Here is a 20,388-nt window from a genome sequence, read left to right on the forward strand (position 1 = left end):
TTCAATTTCCTACATTTTCTTTTCGTATCGTATTTAAAAATGATACTTTTCTTCCTTTTTTTTTCTTTTTACATTTCTTTTGTAATAATATAAGGTTTAATATAACTTGATTATATAATATTGGAAGAAATATTCGATTAAAAATTTTCCGAGAAATTCCATGATACGTGTGCTATGAAAAATGGAGATTTACGTTATCAGCGACGTAGATGAAGAAAAGAGAAATTTTCGTAGAATAGCAGTAGGATCTCTCTTCCGTAGCTCGTGTAGCAATCTCTTATTAAAATATATCGAGCTACGTGTATATTCCGCAGGATATGTGAAAATCTCGATTTTATAAAAATCAATACGGCATAGTAAATGGCACAGGATTTCCAAGTTGGCGATCGAGAACGAAATTTCCTATAAAACGAGAAGAAAAAGTCGTAGAAAGAAAAGAGAATAACTATTGCGTACAAAGAAAAGTAGAGATTGCGGCAATTATCTCTAATTGTAAATCTGTATGTCCCTGTATAGCCCCAACAGAAGGCCCGTAAGGCGCCCTCCGCAATGGAGTAAAGAGTACCGCGCCGGTCCATGTAAGTTTGTGCACGTGTCATAAGCACGTGTGTGTGTCGACACATGGAAAAGCACAGTAATCGCAAGAAAGCAATTATACATAGACAGAACTGTTCCGAATCCCCAATCCGCCGATCGTCAATGTCTTATTTTCTTGAACCTGTGTGAAAAGCTGATAACACTTGACGGGGGCATACCTTACGAGTATGAAGCTTGCTCCTAGTCATTGATTAACGTTGTGTATTACCTATCCCAAACAAATTCATGATAGTTCACGAACGGATCACTGTACCGATCCCTCTGTTATAATATAGAATATAGACGAATCGTTGCTTGGTTAGTGACTGGTTAATTACATGTGAATAGATTTGTTTACGTATATTTTTCGTTAGACATTAGACGGATGAAAGACGCGACGCGATGTAAAGACATAACTCCATCGATCGTTTTTCGTTGTTAATTCCGATTTTCGATATAATTATTGTTAGATACTTAGATTAGTTCTTGTAATTAGTCGATGTATCATCCACTTTATGATTCTTTTCACGAAACTAAGCAGACAAAATCATTCCAACTGTCTAAGAGAGGTATTACGACCCTCGATTCATATCCCATTGTTGTCTTTCAATTGCCAATACCAATGATGTGCGATAAACACGCAGAATGAATGAGAAGGACACAAAGAACGTGTCTAAATATCTATCTCCAAAAAATGTTTTCTTTTTTTGAATGCATACAGCGATACTAGATCCTGGTGAAGGATGGGATTAGGGATGGAATTAAAGACATATGGTATACATTTATAAACTGGCATTGCGATATCGTAGCGTTAGAAACGATATAATATCAAATTGACAAGAAACAAATTATTCTCTACCTTTGAATAAAAGACAGAAATCGTGAGTCTGCAATTCGGAAAATTTCATATCGTTTAAAACGTATTCGGTTTTGTTACTGCTATACCAAAGATACGCCAAATAAAAATAAAAACTTCGAACTTGATCCCATCGCTAAAAGCCGGAAAACACTTTCCCGGAAACAACTTGTGTTGTTCGAAAGCATCTCGACCAGAAACGTATCGCGTGAGAATTTTGTTGTTATTCGCGAGAACAGAAATAAACATGCTTTCGAACAAATTCGCTGATCTATGATTAACAGCGATCACGGAAGTACCGAATGAAAATAATAATACTTCTTTTGGAATTTTTCAGCCACACCGACCTGCGTTCAAACCCCAATTGGATGGTTCCGCATTCCCGCCACGCTTCGACCTGCAGCCCGATGGTGAACTGTAAAAATCTATACGACAACGATATACTTGTTACAAACACGATCGTAACAGCTTAACGTATGAATTGATCGCAACCGGCGAACTTTCATCGTGTCATCTCACTCAAATAACTCATCCCATCGTCTTCATACCTACGCACATACACCTTCATACAAAAAGTAAAGAAAGTATCCTCAGATCTTTACTACTTTCGTGTTGACACGAGAATGTCCGTGCTTGGTCTCATCTTGCCAGCTTCGAGATAAAAATAGAAAAGGGAAGATTACAAAAGATTGGAAATTTTTCTTTCGACATTCTAGTTCTAATTCTAGTATATTTGATTGTTAATTGGCAGAAGAAATCGGCAATACAATAGACGTGGAGGAGAGATTAACCTTCACCACTCGCGCTGACGGTCGAGGAAAGAGAGAGTGAAAGAGTGAAAGTGGAAGAGTAAGAGAGAAAACGAGAGAAAGGAAAGGTGCGAGCGAGCGGTTGAAATGAAAAACGAGAGCCAGCTCGAAATTTTAAACGTTGTATTATGAACACGTGGCAGAAAAGAAAAGTATGTGCAATACTGGCATACGCGCGTATCAAGCGGACGAATCGATAAATAGATACGATATACACATTACAGAAACGGAACGATAAAAAAAAGAACAAGATTACATGTTATAAAAAAATAAACAATGAATAAAAATATAACGCTAGTCACGGATTTGAACGTCAGCGCGCATTATTATATACGTCATCGAAATGATAACCCTATCCTATAAAGTTAATTGTAATTTATAAAGAGAGCCGAAGTATGTATTTATTAAAATAAATAAGCAATAAATAAAATTAAGAACCAATCGCAATATTTGTCATTTCATATACTCCAGCCTTCTAATCGTTTATAATTTTTAGAATTTTTAGAATTTTTTAATTATCGCCTCATAATTCGTTTCTTGCCATATCGTCTGCGATGCAGCAAATACTAACAACTTTCTTTTATTTTATACCGTTGATTTTCATTCGCTTTCAGGTACATATATACCTATCTATAATTTTTCATTCATTTCCTTTATATTCGTCATAAAAATCCACATACACCCCTTATATGCGTATAAAATATCATAGTAAAAACATTAGCTCTACGAATCCTTTTGGCACATTAAGACACACGTTGTCAGAATGTAACACAACTTATTCACTTTCACCCTTAGTAGGAGGAAAAAAGTAAAAGTGTATAAAATACAATGTGTTACAAAAATTGCATGCACCTGTTATACCTATATGAAATCATAAAAATAACGTGCTTAATAATTATAATAATATTTTCTGGGGCACCTACGTGAACATCAACAATTCCTTGACGTCGAAAAAATGTAAGGTTCTGTCATTTCTGATGCAACTCTATCCCAAGATTTTTGTTAGTCAGATATTTTGAGTTTTTAATTCCTTTTAGGAAAACATTAATGACAATTGTATCGCTATGTAGGTATAAATGATATTGTGACAAAGTGCATTTTCAATTTCTTTGGTTAGCCAGGTGTTTGTAGACCTTCGCGACTAACCGTATATATAAGAATTAAAATGTAGAAAGCTTCGTCATGTTATATTTGAAAGGATGAAAAGGTAGGAGTTACGAAACAGTTTCAACGTTAAAATTATTAAAAATTACGAGAACAACATAGCGCAAGACGACTCGAATCAAACTCAACTTCTTTATGCATTGTTTGTGTTCTATCAAAAATGTATTTCCAAAATCACGTATTTGTTATACGAATTCACTGATTGCTAATAATATATGTGATTAGTGCTTACTTCTTAAGTTAAGTGGACGCTGACCCTCTCAAGAAACAAATTACTTTTAATCGTCGCTTTAATCATAGCCTATCCGTTATTCTATCTAATATTCTTTTTCCGTTCTTTACGTAGGATTTGTTTAAATTGTCCCTTTACAAGCTCCCATTGGGTAAACTTCTTAGTACTAACTCCAAATTCCTTGCAAGTTTGTTGAAAAGCTTCTTCACAAAGTGGCAAGTAACAGTGATCCACTGTTGGCAGAAGATGATGAAGACCGTGTAATCCGAAGTTAGTCAACACCAGAAAGTCAGAGTCATCGATCACTGTTCGCTCTCTTACGGCATCCAATTCTAGCAAACCCCAGTCGAAATCGTTTCTAGAAAATATTATTCGTCTCTATTATTAACTGTTTCAATTGAGAATATTTTTTTTATACGTTCACATTTCTTTCGATTAGAAACTATAATTTTGAATGAACCTGTTAACGATAAATATGCATACATATACATACATATAAATAGAATTATTGTGTTGATAAATTTTCAAGATCTATAAGTTGCATTGAATTGATATATACCTCCCATCTTTCTTTAAAAATCTCTAAGAATTTAATCTTGACGAGTAATTTCAAATACAACTTGCGCAACTTATATGTAGTACGATTAAAATATAAAATATATAAGAATATATGATATAAGAAGATCGATAGAAATAATAGAATGTATATAGCACGTATTACCGATACGTATACAAACGAACCTGTATATATCGCCATCATGAAAGATATCGGGATGATGATGAGCTGCATTGAAACCGATCATAAAAAATATAAAACTGCCTGTTAATATAATTAATAACCAAAGTTTCACAGCTACAAAAATACTTGGCGCGAGAAAGGACATCGATATGGGCAAAAAGAGAGGTACAGCATCTCGAAATTCGAATTTTCTATATTCGAAGAACACAGAGTAATATCTGAAACGAATACGTATTTATTAATTTTTACTTTTCGCATTTAAAGTAACAATATTTCATTTATAACACCATAATCCGACCACTTGAAAAAAAAAACAAAAATACAAGGTGAATTGGTGCAGATGGCAAAGACGGAAGATGTAATGGGAGGATGGTGAAGGGTTTACCAGAAGTTAAGAGTTGATGGAGAGTGTAGTAAGATGACAAGAGAGGGGGGAAGGAAGAAGCGAGAAAGGACATTTTTAAAAAGATCTCGCGGAACAACAAGCAAAGAGAGACGGGAGAAGAAAGAAGAGGGAAGTATAGTGTTTTGGGATATATCAGGTTTATTAGGAAAGAAAAGGATTTCTGTGAGTATATAGAAAGGCAAAACGACGTAGATTTAATAGGAACGTGGATAGATGATAAATAATAATAATAAATGGGAGAAGATCACATACGGACTACCTAAAGGCTTTATATGGTATTACCATTTTACGAAAAGGAAATGGGAGAAGGAAAGACTTATAACAGAAATAACAACTGGAGTAACAGAGAAATGGGAAAGAGAAGTAGTGAGAAGACAGTTAAAAATAAATGAAGTGAATTGGAACATATGGACGGTGTACCAAAGAGGGAGTATGTCCGAGTTGGAAAGAAAGGTGCAAAAAATCATACAGCAGAAGAAGAGAGTATTGATGTGTTGATGGAGATATCTAATTGCAAAATTTAGATGTGGGAACGAGCTGAAGGTAATAAGAAAGTTCATGGAGGAGGATAATAAGAAGGAAAGGAAGGAATAAAAAAAGAAGTGAGAAAGATAACCAAAAAAGAGATTTTTGCTGTTGATAATAATTAAATTGGGTACTGATTGTAGAAGTAACGGAAGGTCATCTTCAAACCGCTAGCAGCTACTAGCAAAAGAGTTTCGAATAATAAATACTATATGATATATTGCATCTATTTATGAAATATTTAGCCACGGAATAAACAATTTAATATTAAGAAATATTATCTGTGCGTAATATGCACCGTTGGATTTTGATAAATCTTTAACCCTGATATAAAAAAATAATAACGAACCTTTTGATTGCTTGTGTGTAAAGAGCTAAAGCCCAAATGATAGGACTTATCAGTTGACTGATGATACCTTTCAGTAATGATTTTTTAGGATCTGGTAACCAAAACAGATAAGGCTCAATCGAGTATATTTCAAAGTCCCAAAGGGTATTAGGGTACATGTGGTGACTCATTGCATGTGTTATTCGCCAATCCTTCGACGACATTGTGCTTAAATCAAAGTAGTACATTCGAAAACTATTCCTCATATGAAAATAATTATGACCAATAACCGTGGTCCACCCGAGAGAAATTCCTGAAATCATAAGTATGTATTTCAATTATAGCATTTTGCATCCAAAATAAGAAAAAAAGAAAATATCTATAGTAGTAGTTAAAGACTAAAGATGTAATTAAAATATTTGACCAACCAGCAAGCATGATGATTAAATAAGATTGCGTATAAGCTACTGCGAGGCTAAGTAAAACGGTAGTACTGACAAAAAAATCAGCGAATAAATTTGTTTTTGTCGACGACCGATGAAAATCCACGTCTTTTAGGGCTTCTAGTGCACGCTTTTTGAAAATAGAAAAGAAACCATTCGGTTCAAACGTTAATGGCAGCTTTCGTGGTGAAACTGCCTCTCTTACCAAGTATTTTGGAAGCAGTTTCGCAGCTTTATCAGTTAGATGATGCGACTGAAAAATACAAATTACATCTATTTAAAATATCGTTTAAAATAACCTGTTGAACTAAATTATGTGACTTATAACAAGAATATATAACCAGAAGAAGAAACTATTGTACCAATTATTGTACTGCACGGAAACGAATTACCTCGAAAAGTTCGGTAATATCAGTACCCTTGGTCAGGCGAATCCATTCTGCTCCGCCTGGGTGAAATTTTGCAAAACCTTCTAAATCATATAAATTATTTCGAATCCTCCATAAACCTTCCGCAGCGTCTACTTGTCTTCTTGCTTCGAGAAAAGAGTATGCTGTTTGAAATTTAGCATCTCTTCCAGGAAAATTTTCGAAACCCGGTATCGAACTTTCTAATTTCCGCATTGCTTTCTTCTTCTTTTTTTATTGATCTGTACGGTAAGTAAAATAATTAAATAAAAATTGTAAGTAAGTAGGTAACATTACTTAACATCAAGTAATAACTATAACAATTGCTTAATCATGGTTCAGGATATAAATCTAAATAAAGAATATAAGGAATCTTATTAAAACGTGTTATTTATTTCGTTATGAACATTTTAATTTATCCTGCTCCCATTAAATTTATCGAGTTATTGTTTAAAATTCCCATTTACAATCATATCTTAAACTCTGCATTCTGAAAATATCTAAAAGAAGTTAGTAACATTAAATTACGAGTTTTATTTAAAAATACATTATTCAAATGTTAAGATTATGATACAAAGTGATATAGTAATTGCAAAACAAATTTTTTAGTGTTTCAAAATATTGATAAGTGAATGAAATAATTTCCAAGACAGATTGCATAAATGAAACTGCATGTTTTTGTAAATACTGTATGTACGTAGTTGTTTTTGCGGATTTAGTGATATGTTAAAAAATGGGTTAAAATTAGAGGATAATAGGATAGGGTTAGAGGACAATAATTATCGAAGTACTTATGCCTTCTTAAACTAAATGTTAACATACCTTACAGTTAGTTAAATTTTACACATAATTGATTAAAGCTGGGTGAAGTATTTAAGAAATAGTAATGTATCATTCGTTATATAACATTCTATTTCAGATATGTGTTTCGCAATTAATATTACCATTCATATAGGCGACACTTGTCTTAAATTAAAAAATTGACTATCTTATGTTCGTTTCTAATACTAGCAAATAAATATATCATTAAAGTTTAAAAAAGGGGAAATAGAGGTGTGCGGGTAAATCTGTAAAATAGTGTATCGTTACCAGGGACGGATTTACCATTACGCTAATGAGACTAAAAGCGTTGGGCCCCGAAACAATATGCCTATCAAAAAGAATAATAAACAAATATCAGAATTACATAAAATACATTTGTTGGTATGGGAAGACTGGGATAAAAGTGTTAGCTTGGCTAAAACGATGTTTGCTGAATCAATACGTACAGTCGTCCGAATACTCGAGTACTTGATAGGCCTATTTTATAGTGTTTTAGAACATTCTTACGTTTTCTAGGATGCGTGAAAAGTAATTAAATCCTCCGACAAGACTCGTTGACCATGGGAATTTTGAATGCAGTTTTAGACTGGCCATGATATCGTGCGGATTTTAATTACTGCACATGATGTTAATATTCACCGTCTAAGGGAATATTAACTTATAGCTATATATTAACTAATATTGACTCTGACAGATTAACCAAAGAATCTCTAAATGTAAGTCATAATTTCCTATTGGTTTAACGATTTAGCTTTGATTTAGCCAGGTTGAACTTTTATAAATTCAGTTTAGCTCAGGGTCCCCAAAATGATTATTAGCTTCAGGCTTCCAAAGGATTAAATCCGCCACTGATCGTTACTTTACTATTCACTTGATTATTTGAATCATTTATTAAAATATCTCAATTGTAATGACGTCTAATGACTAATTTTTAAAATCACATTTGCTTGATTTCTATGTGACTTATCAAATGTCAACACATTCGAATACTATTGTCGCAATGAATTAAAATACTGAATAAGGAAGTGCAATAATATACCACGTATATGATATTATATTTTACATGATTTTATATTGATTTTATATTTTTACAAACAGAAATTATTTTTATATTATTGTTCATGAATAAATTAATTGCTAAATCATTATCAAGCAAGATAAATTGAATGGATGAAAGTTAAATTTAGAATATAAACTGAAATGGATTCCCCGTTTTTCATATTTGATTAAAAATAGTGTTATTTTGCGATAACGTGAGTATATTATGTATTATGCACGTGTGTATTGTACACATTCTGTTCCGCAACTTTAAGTTTCTAATAAGTTAACTTTACTATGTCTATTAATTATTATAAATATTTCTAGTTACACATTACTATACGAAAAAAAATGTTTATCATATTTTCTAATAATTTTTTCATACCAATCGTTATATACCAAAATGTTAATCGTGTATAGAGATTTCTTGTAGAACTTTCTAATATGGTAGATTGTGATTGAATCTTCTAATTTATTTCCAAATAACTTGATGCTGTTTAATAGTTATTGACAAACAACGATATTTATTTCATCACATTACGAAGACGTAACTCACTACACGAAAAGATACTTTGTTTTTACTGTAACACTAATTAAAACTGAACCTGATTACGTTGTTCAACGGACTGCTTTTAATGGAACAATATGGAAAGTACTCTTCCTTCTTATATATGTCAAACCAACATATATTGAGTAGAACCTGAACGACCTAGTACTTTGACCCTGCAACGATAGTCAATCCAACAGACGATAACTCTATGACGCGTTGCTACTCATTGCAGAATATCTGACACTATACACATTAAAATAAGTATGTGTATATTACTTTTTATTTAAAAATTTGACCGGTATTGTTACAATTTTTATAACTATTAAGTCTTTTAACATGAAGTCAAGTGTTTCTTCAAGTTATGAGAAAATTTTGCTTTTTTATAAGCGACGAATTATAAGCGACAAAAATGTGTTTTGCCAGTTATATACAGGATTTACCAGATTTTTGCACAAAACATTCCCATCATATTTCAGAAGTGAAATTAAAAAACAACATGTTATATAAATATAGGCTTTGAACTGCTTTATTGTAGATTAAATTTATTCATATATTAAAAAGTTTGTTAAAACGACACAAAATAAAGGACTGCTGTTTCGTCGACCCAGTATGTCGCCCATATTTATTTGATATGCTTACACAGGCTTTGGTGTTTATTTGCCGAGGTCATTGATTTGATCAAAACAGTGCGGCAATCCGTTACCCTCGAAGATGGATAGGTCGAGAAGGATCAATTCCCTGGTTCCCAAGTTCACCAGATATCACTTGAACAGATTTTTACTTACGATTAACCGTAAAAGAAAAAGTTTGCCAAACACAAATTAATACGCGTCGGCAGTTAATGCAGATAATTCATATCGTATTTGCAGCAGTTAAGAGAATGAATAAGAAATTAATAATGCAGTAGATTCTATTTTCCGTAGTCTTCGTATTCGCACTACATTGTGAAACGGAATTATAACGTCAATGGATATTATACGTTTTATTCCTACGTGATATCGAACAAAAAATCAGTTCGTTGTTATTTCGTATTTTTGTTATAACTTTTTAACAAAGTATATAAGAGCTTACATCTATATAACATTGTTTCTTATGTTTGCTTATTTAGTCTTGTAAAGAACTAGGACACCCTGTATCTATTTCTATGTAAAAATATTGCTGGTGATATATACATATGTACATATTATGTATTTAGACATTTTCACCGCTTTCGGAGTAACGGAATATTAATTTTATCAAACTATAGTATAAAGTAATGACAAATTAATAATTTGTTATTAGTAATTAGTCTTCTCGCGCAATCAACCGATTGTAATTTTAAATCATCAATTATCATTACCGTTGGAAAGTCGTTTAATATCGAAAATTTTCCTATCAGTTTAAGAAAATCTTCCTTATCTGACTCATAGAAACTAGAAGATGAAGATATAAGAACCTTTCGTTTATACCGTAATTTTATAATTAAATAACATGAAGTATACGCTATTAAAAATAAATGATTATATACTTTGCAGTTGCATGTTACAAAATGAGCGATATCTTCCAATAAAAACGAGATTAAATAGAAGCTTAAAGTCAAAGTTACTAGTATACCACACAGATTTGTTGAACTAGGATTGGTTTTTAACCAGTCGGAATTTTTCTATAATCAACTAATGAAGTAGTAAATTATACATATGTTTACTTGACATGTGATAGTTTACGAACACAAAAAACAATATTATCTACACTGAACTGATAATCGTAAGTTTATCCAAAACTCTCATTGTGTTCCGCCACAACCAGATTTTTCCATTCAATTAATCGGTATTGAAATGGTGATAGTAATCCTGTCCTGTGGAACTTATTAGTAAGAAAAATTTATTGATGTCAACATTGTAGCAATTTAAAATTCACATGGAATGTATTTAATAGAATACATAAACGATTTATAACGGATTTATAAGCGACGGAAATACGTATCGTAACAATTTTGTCAATGTAAATCATCCTATTGTATTTACAATGATAAAATATAATTACTATTATATAATTTTTCGCTTTATATTAGAATGTGAGGAATGAACAACAAATATAAAAAGGAAGAAATTATCTAAAATGTTTAAACGTGTTGCCTTCGTGTTTCTATTATATAAATAATAAGAAAAAATAAAAGAAATATTTACGTTTCATTTTTTACTTCCTTTTACTTATTTACCACTTACTTGCGAGTGGTACTCGGTGTACATTAGATTTAGGAATGTTTTCTCATTTTTATCTCCCTTCTCATATGATATTCCTAAGAAGAATGGAGTGTTTATAACAGAACTTCGTTTACTTGAACTTGTCGAGGGATAAACAAGTTATATAATTGGAGTTCATATAATAAGAGCTCACCAGTTATGTATTATTTTCTGTTCATATAATAGGAGTTCACGTTCAGATAAATGAATTCAATCAGCAAAAGTTCAGTTAATCGGGCACTAATTAAAATTTCGTTCAGATAAGTGGACTTGATATAAATTGAGTTCTACTGTAAATTAAATATATCATATCGTGCATAGTTTAATAAATAATGAGAAGATTATACGATGAACTTCATTATTGAAGATATAGGGTATAATTGTAAATCGTAGTTTAATTCACATGAACTACATTTTATTTACACTAGCAATAACAGTAAATTCATTGTATCTATATTTGTATTTGCATTTATGTTTATATTTATAATAATTATATATATATTTATTTATTACATTTATAATAATTCTTTCTTTTTACATTAAATATAGCGATATATTTAAATTACTGGCAATTGTAACTCTTTCCTCTCTTACAAAATTAAGTCACAAATTGCAGCCATTATTAATGCCTGTATCATTTCATTAATATCAAATAAGTCTTCGAATTCTAATTATTTACGTTTTAGATGCCAATTACCAATTAGATTTTCTTAATTCTATAATAATTCAGACTTTCTTAAAATTTTCTATTTTTATGAGCATAAACATTATTAAATATCGAATTTTACAAAATATATATCCGAATCTTTTCAACTGCGCATAACAGATTGTATAGAACGAAGCACATAAACGCTTTTCGAACGTTTGTTAGCTCCATTTATAACAAATTTCTACATGAACTTTTGACGATATAGTTTAGTAACTCCATAAAATAGCAGCTGTTCGCATTACATTTTTTTGTTTCCGGTAGTTGTAAAATATGGTATAGTAATGCTCCATCCATGAGTTTTCTTATTATTTCTGAGAACATAGATAATATAACTAATAATACTATATGATCAGTCGTGTATTTTATAAACTTCATTTTTTAAGTACTACAATCAAGACCTCCAAAAATATTTATATGCAATTCAAATATAATAAGGAAAAACTTGTATGTTGTAGATAAGTTATTTAAGTAATAATAGGAAATATCAGTATTTCCATATTCAAGATGATGCGTAAATTATAAATAAAATAGCTGTTTCCGCAAGAACGCATACGAAACGTTACATTAAGGTACATATATTATACAAGAAACTCAATCATATACGACATTTGCAGAAATCGATTATATCATAATACACAGAAAACCAAGCATAACATTCATTTATTTATTACTTAACCCGTTACCTAAGCATCTCGTTTCAATCTCTTCCTGTTCGTATATAAGCATCGATATTCTTCGAAATTCGAATTCTCGATATTTCGAGAAATGATCCATAAATTGTTACAGTTATTAAAAATGATGCAATTATATTCTCAGATAAATATTCTCACAAAAATTGTTATAGCGATAATCAGTATAGAAATCAATTCAGAATTGTGAACGTAACCGGAATTCTCGGCCATTTTTGGATGTTTAGGATAAACGGTATGCACTTTTGTCGTAGAATCGTGCGGATTGTTTGTAGTTGAAGTTGGATTCATCGAGCAAACAGTTCCTTTTATAGCCTCTTTAACCGAACCCATAACGATTCTAAAATTATAATCTTCAGGGTCCAGGCGAGAGTACATAAAAGTAGGCAAACGATCCGAGAGTATCCAAATATTCCCGTTTCGATCAATCTAAAATTAACAGGAAGTAAATTAAAAATCGGTATTTAAATGGGTTAGCTTATGATTCAGTACCGAAAAAGATAAAGCGAATATAGTAGAATTTGATGTGTTTGAAATGATAGGGACACGTGATTATTTGAATAAGAAAGTTTTTGGATAGTGGAACGCTCTCTATCTTAAGCTATTTATAAGTATTTTTTTAATACTAAATAAAAATAAATATCAGTCTCAATACATTTTTCTTTTTTCTCAGAACGCAGGTTAAGATTACATAAAATATATACGTAATAATTTTGCGTAATATTATTAATAAAAAATATAGTATAATTTAAAAAAGATGAAAAGGATAACAAAAATATAATGGGCTAAATCACTTTGTTCTAAAGTTTTGTTTTAAACCTATTCAAAGATAGAGCTGATCTTTAAACACGAGTCTAATTATATATATAAATTTAAATTATATATATAAATTTATATATATATAAATTTATTTATTAATTTTTTAAACAAATTTCAAGCTCAGCTGCGTGCTTACTCGTATATTCAGTCTATTCAACTTGTGTCGCTATAAGAATAATTCATATCAACATTTAATTTACTCGGCGAGTAAAAGAATCAGGAAAAAGCAAGAGAATAAACATTCGTAGATAAGTCATAAATTGCAGTATCGCAGTTACGTTTTTGAGAAGTTGACGTTTCTAACACGTGTGTAGCTCAAAGTTAATTGTACATACATACATATATGTATACATATATATAAATTTCCATTCTCGATCTGGAAAGTAATTACCTTTAAATCGTTGGGAAAAACCATTGTGACGTTATCTACATAAATAAGACCTTGTTGCTCGATTGTGAACGTATTTTGAGGTTTCCAGCACGCAATAGCATTCAAAACAGCTAATGCATAAAACAGAACTCCGGTGTCTGGATCTAAAAAGCTCACGCTACTTTGACCATTATGTCCGCGAGATCCTAGAGCATGAAATTCGTGGAAGTTGTCTGAAACCCATAGAAATCGAATTATAATTAACATCGTGGAAATAACGTGAAACTGTAGATGTACTTAACTACGTGTGTCCTGACTGAACAAACTTTTAATTACCTGGAGAAGTGGCACGTTCAGGATCTCTTAGTAACTTGGTACTAACTGAAAATTCCATGGTGCTAGAAAGTGGATGGAAATACATTACACTGTAGCCATCGTTAGTTGGTGCAAGACCCATACCGAAGAGACCATCGGTCCATTGGAACGAAATTCCCGATACATTGAATTCTTCAGCCTTAAACGTTACAATGTTAAAAAAATGAAGAATGTACATGACAAATTGGATGTAATTTTTTGCCATGATTCGTATCTTCCGAAATGTCAAAATTATTTAGAATTTGTTAATGAGAGGAATCGGAGTTATCGAAGTAATTATTCTAATTACGCATCTCCGTTTATATGAAAAAAAACAACTATGACATATATTTAGTAGTAGTTAACAGGTAAAGAAAGACAGATAAGAACTTCATCTTATTCGGAAAAATGATATTAGATACTTAACGTTAATAAGATACTAACTTGAGAATCTGGTTGAAAGAAATGATGTTTAAGAAGCCACGAATTTTCCGACTTCCACGAATAAACTACGAGTCCAGGACCACCCAAGTCAGCCAGATAAGCAAAAGTATCTTCGCAAGAATAATCTTCGACGGCGATATTTGCAAAAAGAGAGTCAGGTGTTTTTTGATCTTCCGGAATAATGAATTTTCGGAGTAAACGATCGTCTGTTAAGTTGTAAATGAGTAATGCTGGTGGAGCTTGCTGTTCTGGACTATCCAAAATATCAGTAAATCCTGTATCAAGAACCCATAGTCTTTCGCAGCGATCTGCACGAATTCGAAACGTTGAAATGATCTCTGGGACGTTTCCAGCTCGATATTGATGCGCCTCCCAAGAAGGATACGGGATTAAACTAGGAGACTCGCGTGTATCTAAAATCATTATTTTCGACTCACACTTATCATACGACTAATACGGAGTACGTAATCGAAAACATAAGATAAATAGAGCAATAAGCATATTTTCTTAAAGAATAATGATTTGTTTAAACAATCTATTTATACTGTTGCCTGTAATAGAATATTTCGGAGTTAGGGTCATTTAATGACTAGACGATTTTTATCGTTTTAAAGTTATTTGGCTAAGCCCTATTCACTAAAGCTTAACATCTGTGTAATATATGTCTATTCATCGATGGTAATTACCATTAATGTAAAAGTAATTCAAACTAGCAACTACACCACGTCTCCATCTTGGCACAGTAACGAAGATCCTAGTATTTGTAATCTCAAGACCAAGGGGAAGATTATCTTCCTGCTTGTATTCTGGGAATAGAAGCTCGGTATCGTTACTTGGCCATTCATACTCAAGCTGTTTCCATTGATAAGCCACACGAAGTTTATCACTGGCTACAACCATTATCCAAAAATAACTTTGAAGTAGTGCGTTGAAAAGAGATAGAGTCGATTTCCTTCGCATTTTGATTTCCTGATTCTGCAATTAGAATAGACCTTTACCTCGTTGACACTACAAATTACCATTACGATAGAATTAATGAATACCGTATATAAATTATCAGAATTATAATTGCAAATTTTTGTTAAATGTAAAGTACCATCGCATAGATGGAAAAATATTACCGATCTAACATCGCAACTAGAACCGTACGCGTTTCACAAAAGTATTTACATTCAATCTCGGCTACTAAACTTCTTATTGATTAATATACAGAATGTTTCACTTTTTTCGGCCAAATTTTATGTTTGTATATACAGTACGAGTTTTATCTAATATTATCGAGGACTATTACGGAACTAAATTACACCATTTGACATCCTTCTTTCTTTTCTTCTCCGTTTCTTAAATCACGTGTACATATTTACTAAGATTTCGAACATAAAGTATATTTAATTGGAGCATACTAATATTAGTATACTAATATATGTAATGCTTTTCACAAGTAAAACATTCCTCAAAATTGAACGGTCCAGAAATTTGTCTGTAATTCTCTGAACGGGGTCTAATTTGTCATGTTATTGATGTACATATATATATATTGATACTATTGATAATAAACTATACATTGATGCAACAATATGACAGAGGTATAAGAGAATATTACAATGCAACTGAGTAAATCGAAAACCATTGTGAACAATATTATATTATCTAAGTACTAATTACGATAAAATATCACATAAATGTTAATTACATTTCTGATAACTACTGATATCAGAATCAGAATGCTACAATAATCAGAATGTGCCGTAATAGAAAAGAAATATTTACGACAAAAAAAAAATAGATCTTCAGTACGAAGAATTGTATCTATAAACATAGAAGTTGAATAAAGCTATCAAAAAATGAAATTAATTTCTTGTACCTTCAACAAAATGAATATCCAGAGCGATATATCGAAGCTATCAAATATATTTTGTTTCAAAATCTCTGTAATAGATCTAATATATTAGTAACTTTTAAACAAAATTATGAAAAAAAGTTCTTCGAAAACTTTCCAGCAGATGCATAAATGTCTGGTGTGATTCCCTCCTACTTTCACTGCTATTTATCTGGATTAATATTTAAATACTTGATTAATAGGCACTTGATTGAGTACTTAAGTAGTCATTCTATAATAAATGAGAAAGAAATATATGTAATAGAAATATATGTAATTTCTATGAGTAAACTTCGTCTTTCTTTAAATATTTAGGAAATTTGATATACATAACTACACACATACTACGGATATTAGGAAAATTAACAATATGACACCACCAGAACTTACATCTTTAATGCCATCATACTTTCTATCGTACAAGCCAAATAATCACACGGTAGTAAAGTGGGTCAACAAACTGGCTACATTTACCGTGAGTTAGAAAATTTTCACAGTTTTAGCTACTTCTACAATGTAATTCCGTACATTTTTAGTACAATTTACCTAAATATATACTCTATTGTAATTGATACTAAACTAAATTTGAAAAACTAAATTTTCTGCTAATCATAATCCCCAATAATGGATTAAGCATTGAAAGTAAATGAAAAGCTAGAAATCATATAAAGAAGTAAGGAAGCTACATTTACGCGTTGTAAACTTTAAATATTATAATCTTTTCAAAAGTATTCTTTATTAGTTAACTTGATAAATATGTAAATCGTTGCTTTCAAACACGTCTGCTCCATTTTTCTAATACCGATAAAATTACTTGACAGTATCGAATGCTTAATTTATTTAAAAGATTACGTTATTTTTTGGAGAATATTTAACGAGTAAGTAAGAAACGCAGATCTAATATATTTTTCTGTATTTTCAATATTGCTGTCATATAAATTTAAATTTTCGTACATCATTAATTTCAACATCCTGCGTATACAAAATCGTGATCCACATATTTTCAATGAACAGTCCCGGTTTAAATAGTTGGAAAAACAGAAAAGTTTACTCATATACAATCCAATTCCTAAGGCCTTTGAACTATAAGGCACGTTCTATTTTAACAAAACTGTTATGTTCATGTAAATTATGAATTTAACATCGCTTGTGCCGTTTAATAAAATCATTACTATATCACAATGCTATACTTTTTTTTAGCACTTAAATATTAAGTTGAGTGATATTTCTATATATCTTTGTTTGGAAGCAAAAATATGATAATATAAATACATTAAGTATCATAAAGATGTTTTAAGTGTCAATGTAAATTTGATAGGAACGTCAAGTTTTTACAAGAAACATTGTTCTAATAAGACTCTCGGCAGAGTGAAATCAAAAATGTGGTTATACTTTAAACTGTCAATTAGTCTCTTACGCAAGTACTTGGTATTCGCAAAAAGTTTAACGTTCAAATGTTTTTCCAAGGAAAATTTTAACCGTACTTAGATATTCAAAATAGAATAGTACAAAATTATCAACAACAAAACATTATTAATCAATCACTGTTTTCCTTTTGTTATACACGTTAATTGTTCACATTGTTCATTTATTTACCGTTTCCCTGTCGTTCCAGTTGAGAAATGTCGCGACAGACTGAAACACGCAAAGTACTATCGCGTCGACAACACGCGACAAACTAACATAAGGATTCGTCCGAGAAATGAAAGAGACGTTCTCCCGCAGTACCGTATCGGTGCCGTTCAAGGCTTGCCGATTATTCATCCGCTGGACAAACTTGTTAAAATACCACGATTCGTCGTCGTTCTCCGCTAATCCATTACGTAGCTATGTAGTAAAAAAGAACAATAACTCAACTTAAGTAAACTATAGGAAAGTGTCCGGTAGCCGTTCATTCGTATCGCTATGTGGATCATACTTATGTAAGTTTGCAAATCGAGAAGCGTTTATAGTCGTAGAAGCATATATTCCACCAAGAAATATAATTTATAGAAAAAGAAATTTAGCTCGGTTACGAATATTATTATCACTAATCAAGCTTTTATCCTCTAATAAATTATTTTCCACATTTTCAATGCGAAACAAATTTATAATTTACGAATAATCGGAATATAATTGACAATAGAATGTAATTTTCTTATATCTCATTTTAAATACATACTTCAACTCGAAACGTGTAATTTGAGAATAATCTTAATTATATCGTACAAATTATAAAAAATATTTCAAATAAATAATCAATATTTAAATATTGTTTCGATGAAAAAGTAATGAAAAATAGCATGCTTTCTACTTTCTCAAACAACAATACTTCCGGTGCAGAATTGCAACTTGGAATGGATTATTTAGTATTATCAACTCAAGAAACATTGTACAACTTACCTTTTGTGCCTTTTTAAGACGTTCCACTTTCCACGCGTTTCACTTTTTCCAATTTTTTTTAGAGAAGATTAAAGGAAATTTATTTCGAAATACTTTCGATACATTTCGTTGTAACACATATAAACGCAAAATTTTTTTTTAGGTCGACTTTATAGCAGTAGTTCAAACATAATTTACTAAACGATGGTGTCTTTTTTAAATATATCTACCAATTAAAAAGAGTTATATAAATAAATGAATAAACAGAGAAATTTTAAATAAAGGAAGAAACTGATAAACCTATAAAAGTTTATATCACGTCAGCTAACAATAATAAGAAAATATTACGAAAGTGAATAGAAAATACGACATGGCAGATTTCTCATAAGGTAACAAAACAAAGGAGAGAAAAGTAATATAAAATGAAATACGAAGTGTGAAATAAAACTTAATTGTAAACTGATTTATCGCTAAGTTAGTTAGTTCACTTCCCTTTGACGTAAATTCCAAGTGAAAGTTGTTAGAACGGCTGAACTGAAGATTGTATGCAAAGCATTTTCGTAGACAATTGCTCTTCTCCGTGAGACTTCTCTGTTATTTATGTTTTGATCAAGCATCGATTAATGTACCAACGACGTAACATGGTTTTCATGTGTTTCCTAATTACGCTGCTGGTCAAACTCTGTAATTCTACAAGTGCATCCTCCGATGAAAGAATGTGATCACGATAATAACACCAATTATACTACATTGAAACAACCAGGAAGGAAGTATATGAAAAATTAAATCGAAGATAGAACAAAATCTTTTTAATGATGAAAATAAGCATTTAGTTCTTAACTCTTCTATAAAATTTAGCTTCTATAAGATTACTGGTGAAGAATCTATAACGATAGAAACAATTTCGCTAATTAGAATATTCGTTATATCATTAGACACAACTATGGCTCCTGCACACTCACACAACATGCATTTTTATAGCCTTTAAATAATACACTCGCTCTCTAACGCTGGTACTCGATTCCTCTTAACAGGTTTGACTAGGCATCGTGCTGAGCGAGCAGTTGCGCGATTTCGAGGTCGATCGAATGCTCCGTATTATACAGCTTGCTTTCACTTTCACGATCGCTTACACCGCAGATGGTTTTACATGACAACACGGAATATGCAACGATATTATGCCCTTCTAACACAAACATTGAAGATAATTTTCTAATGCCATTTTATTGATCTGTTGTCACTATCTATACTACTTTTGTCATTTCAACAGTTTTCAGTTCACAAGATGTAGCATGTACTCTACAGGTGATTTTCAGTAAAAAAAGAAAATCACGTACAGTATACATTTTTTTATGTAGCAAAAGCTTATCCACGTAGGATGTAAGATCCATGTAGCTCGATTAATCAAGTAGTTTGGAGATTTTACACGACTGACAACTTTCATTATTTCTCTATTTATACAAATTCGCAAATTTCATTGGAACCGAAAATTTTGATAGGTTCTCTGTACAAATCAATGGATAAAATATAAAGTAAATTACTTAAGTTAAAAAATGAAAGTCCTAATCAACAACTATCGAATATTATCGCTGTTTATTTCTAGATTAGAATATCCCAGAACATGGATACCGATGTACTTTTTTTAT

The 20,388-nt window shown here is 31.3% G+C and overlaps 3 protein-coding genes across 41 annotated transcripts in view; 1 reads left to right on the top strand and 2 right to left on the bottom strand.

Moving 5' to 3' along the window:
* Positions 1–2,528, top strand: part of LOC100744258 (myosin heavy chain, muscle) — a 41,435-nt gene extending 38,907 nt beyond the window's left edge. For 35 of the 36 annotated variants that reach the window (XM_033322101.1, XM_033322118.1, XM_033322119.1 and 32 more), the window contains exon 26: positions 1,770–2,528. In XM_033322101.1, coding sequence (XP_033177992.1) covers positions 1,770–1,853 — 84 coding nt within the window. In that variant the 3' untranslated portion in view covers positions 1,854–2,528. Of the gene's footprint in view, positions 1–516; positions 579–1,769 lie in introns of all 36 variants that reach the window. The other variant, XM_012388567.3, reaches the window with a different exon arrangement.
* LOC105681087 (cytochrome b5-related protein) lies at positions 2,348–9,069 on the bottom strand. Of its 3 annotated transcripts, XM_012388571.3 has the most exons (7): positions 8,951–8,969; positions 8,745–8,838; positions 6,471–6,727; positions 6,064–6,331; positions 5,657–5,948; positions 4,379–4,594; positions 2,348–3,995 (listed from the first exon to the last, which is right to left on the bottom strand). In XM_012388571.3, exons 3-7 carry the CDS (start codon positions 6,699–6,701, stop codon positions 3,719–3,721), a joined length of 1,284 nt encoding a protein of 427 aa, XP_012243994.1. In that variant the 5' UTR covers positions 6,702–6,727; positions 8,745–8,838; positions 8,951–8,969; the 3' UTR covers positions 2,348–3,718. The 3 variants fall into 3 exon arrangements, with proteins under 3 accessions (XP_012243994.1, XP_012243993.1, XP_033178013.1); XM_012388570.3 differs by lacking the exon at positions 8,745–8,838 and having other exon boundaries at positions 8,951–9,069; XM_033322122.1 differs by having other exon boundaries at positions 8,745–8,995.
* A 2,868-nt stretch (positions 9,070–11,937) lies between these two features.
* LOC100743834 (protein yellow) lies at positions 11,938–18,145 on the bottom strand. Of its 2 annotated transcripts, none has more exons than XM_012388586.3 (6): positions 17,978–18,145; positions 15,189–15,477; positions 14,503–14,915; positions 14,041–14,218; positions 13,726–13,937; positions 11,938–12,944 (listed from the first exon to the last, which is right to left on the bottom strand). In XM_012388586.3, the coding sequence occupies exons 1-6, from the start codon at positions 18,143–18,145 to the stop codon at positions 12,639–12,641; spliced, it is 1,566 nt and encodes a 521-aa protein (XP_012244009.2). In that variant the 3' UTR covers positions 11,938–12,638. The 2 variants fall into 2 exon arrangements, with proteins under 2 accessions (XP_012244009.2, XP_012244008.1); XM_012388585.3 differs by having other exon boundaries at positions 15,189–15,510; positions 17,978–18,115.
* Positions 18,146–20,388: the final 2,243 nt, after the last annotated feature.

This window comes from Bombus impatiens, unplaced genomic scaffold (genome assembly GCF_000188095.3).
Source record: "Bombus impatiens unplaced genomic scaffold, BIMP_2.2 scf_0551, whole genome shotgun sequence".
In the NCBI taxonomy this organism is placed as follows: Eukaryota; Metazoa; Arthropoda; class Insecta; order Hymenoptera; family Apidae; genus Bombus; species Bombus impatiens.

What these genes read in the sequence shown, in the direction of transcription:
- LOC100743834 (XM_012388586.3), bottom strand. Translation starts at nt 18,145, where the DNA reads ATGAATAATCGGCAAGCCTTGAACGGCACCGATACGGTACTGCGGGAG. An exon ending in TGAACGTGCCACTTCTCCAG is followed by an intron (nt 13,938 to 14,040) that starts GTAATTAAAAGT and finishes TATGGGTTTCAG; the next exon opens with ACAACTTCCACGAATTTCAT. An exon ending in TTTTTCCCAACGATTTAAAG is followed by an intron (nt 12,945 to 13,725) that starts GTAATTACTTTC and finishes TGTTAATTTTAG; the next exon opens with ATTGATCGAAACGGGAATAT.
- LOC105681087 (XM_012388570.3), bottom strand. Translation starts at nt 6,701, where the DNA reads ATGCGGAAATTAGAAAGTTCGATACCGGGTTTCGAAAATTTTCCTGGA. An exon ending in ATATTACCGAACTTTTCGAG is followed by an intron (nt 6,332 to 6,470) that starts GTAATTCGTTTC and finishes TGTATTTTTCAG; the next exon opens with TCGCATCATCTAACTGATAA. An exon ending in TTTAATCATCATGCTTGCTG is followed by an intron (nt 5,949 to 6,063) that starts GTTGGTCAAATA and finishes TTATGATTTCAG; the next exon opens with GAATTTCTCTCGGGTGGACC.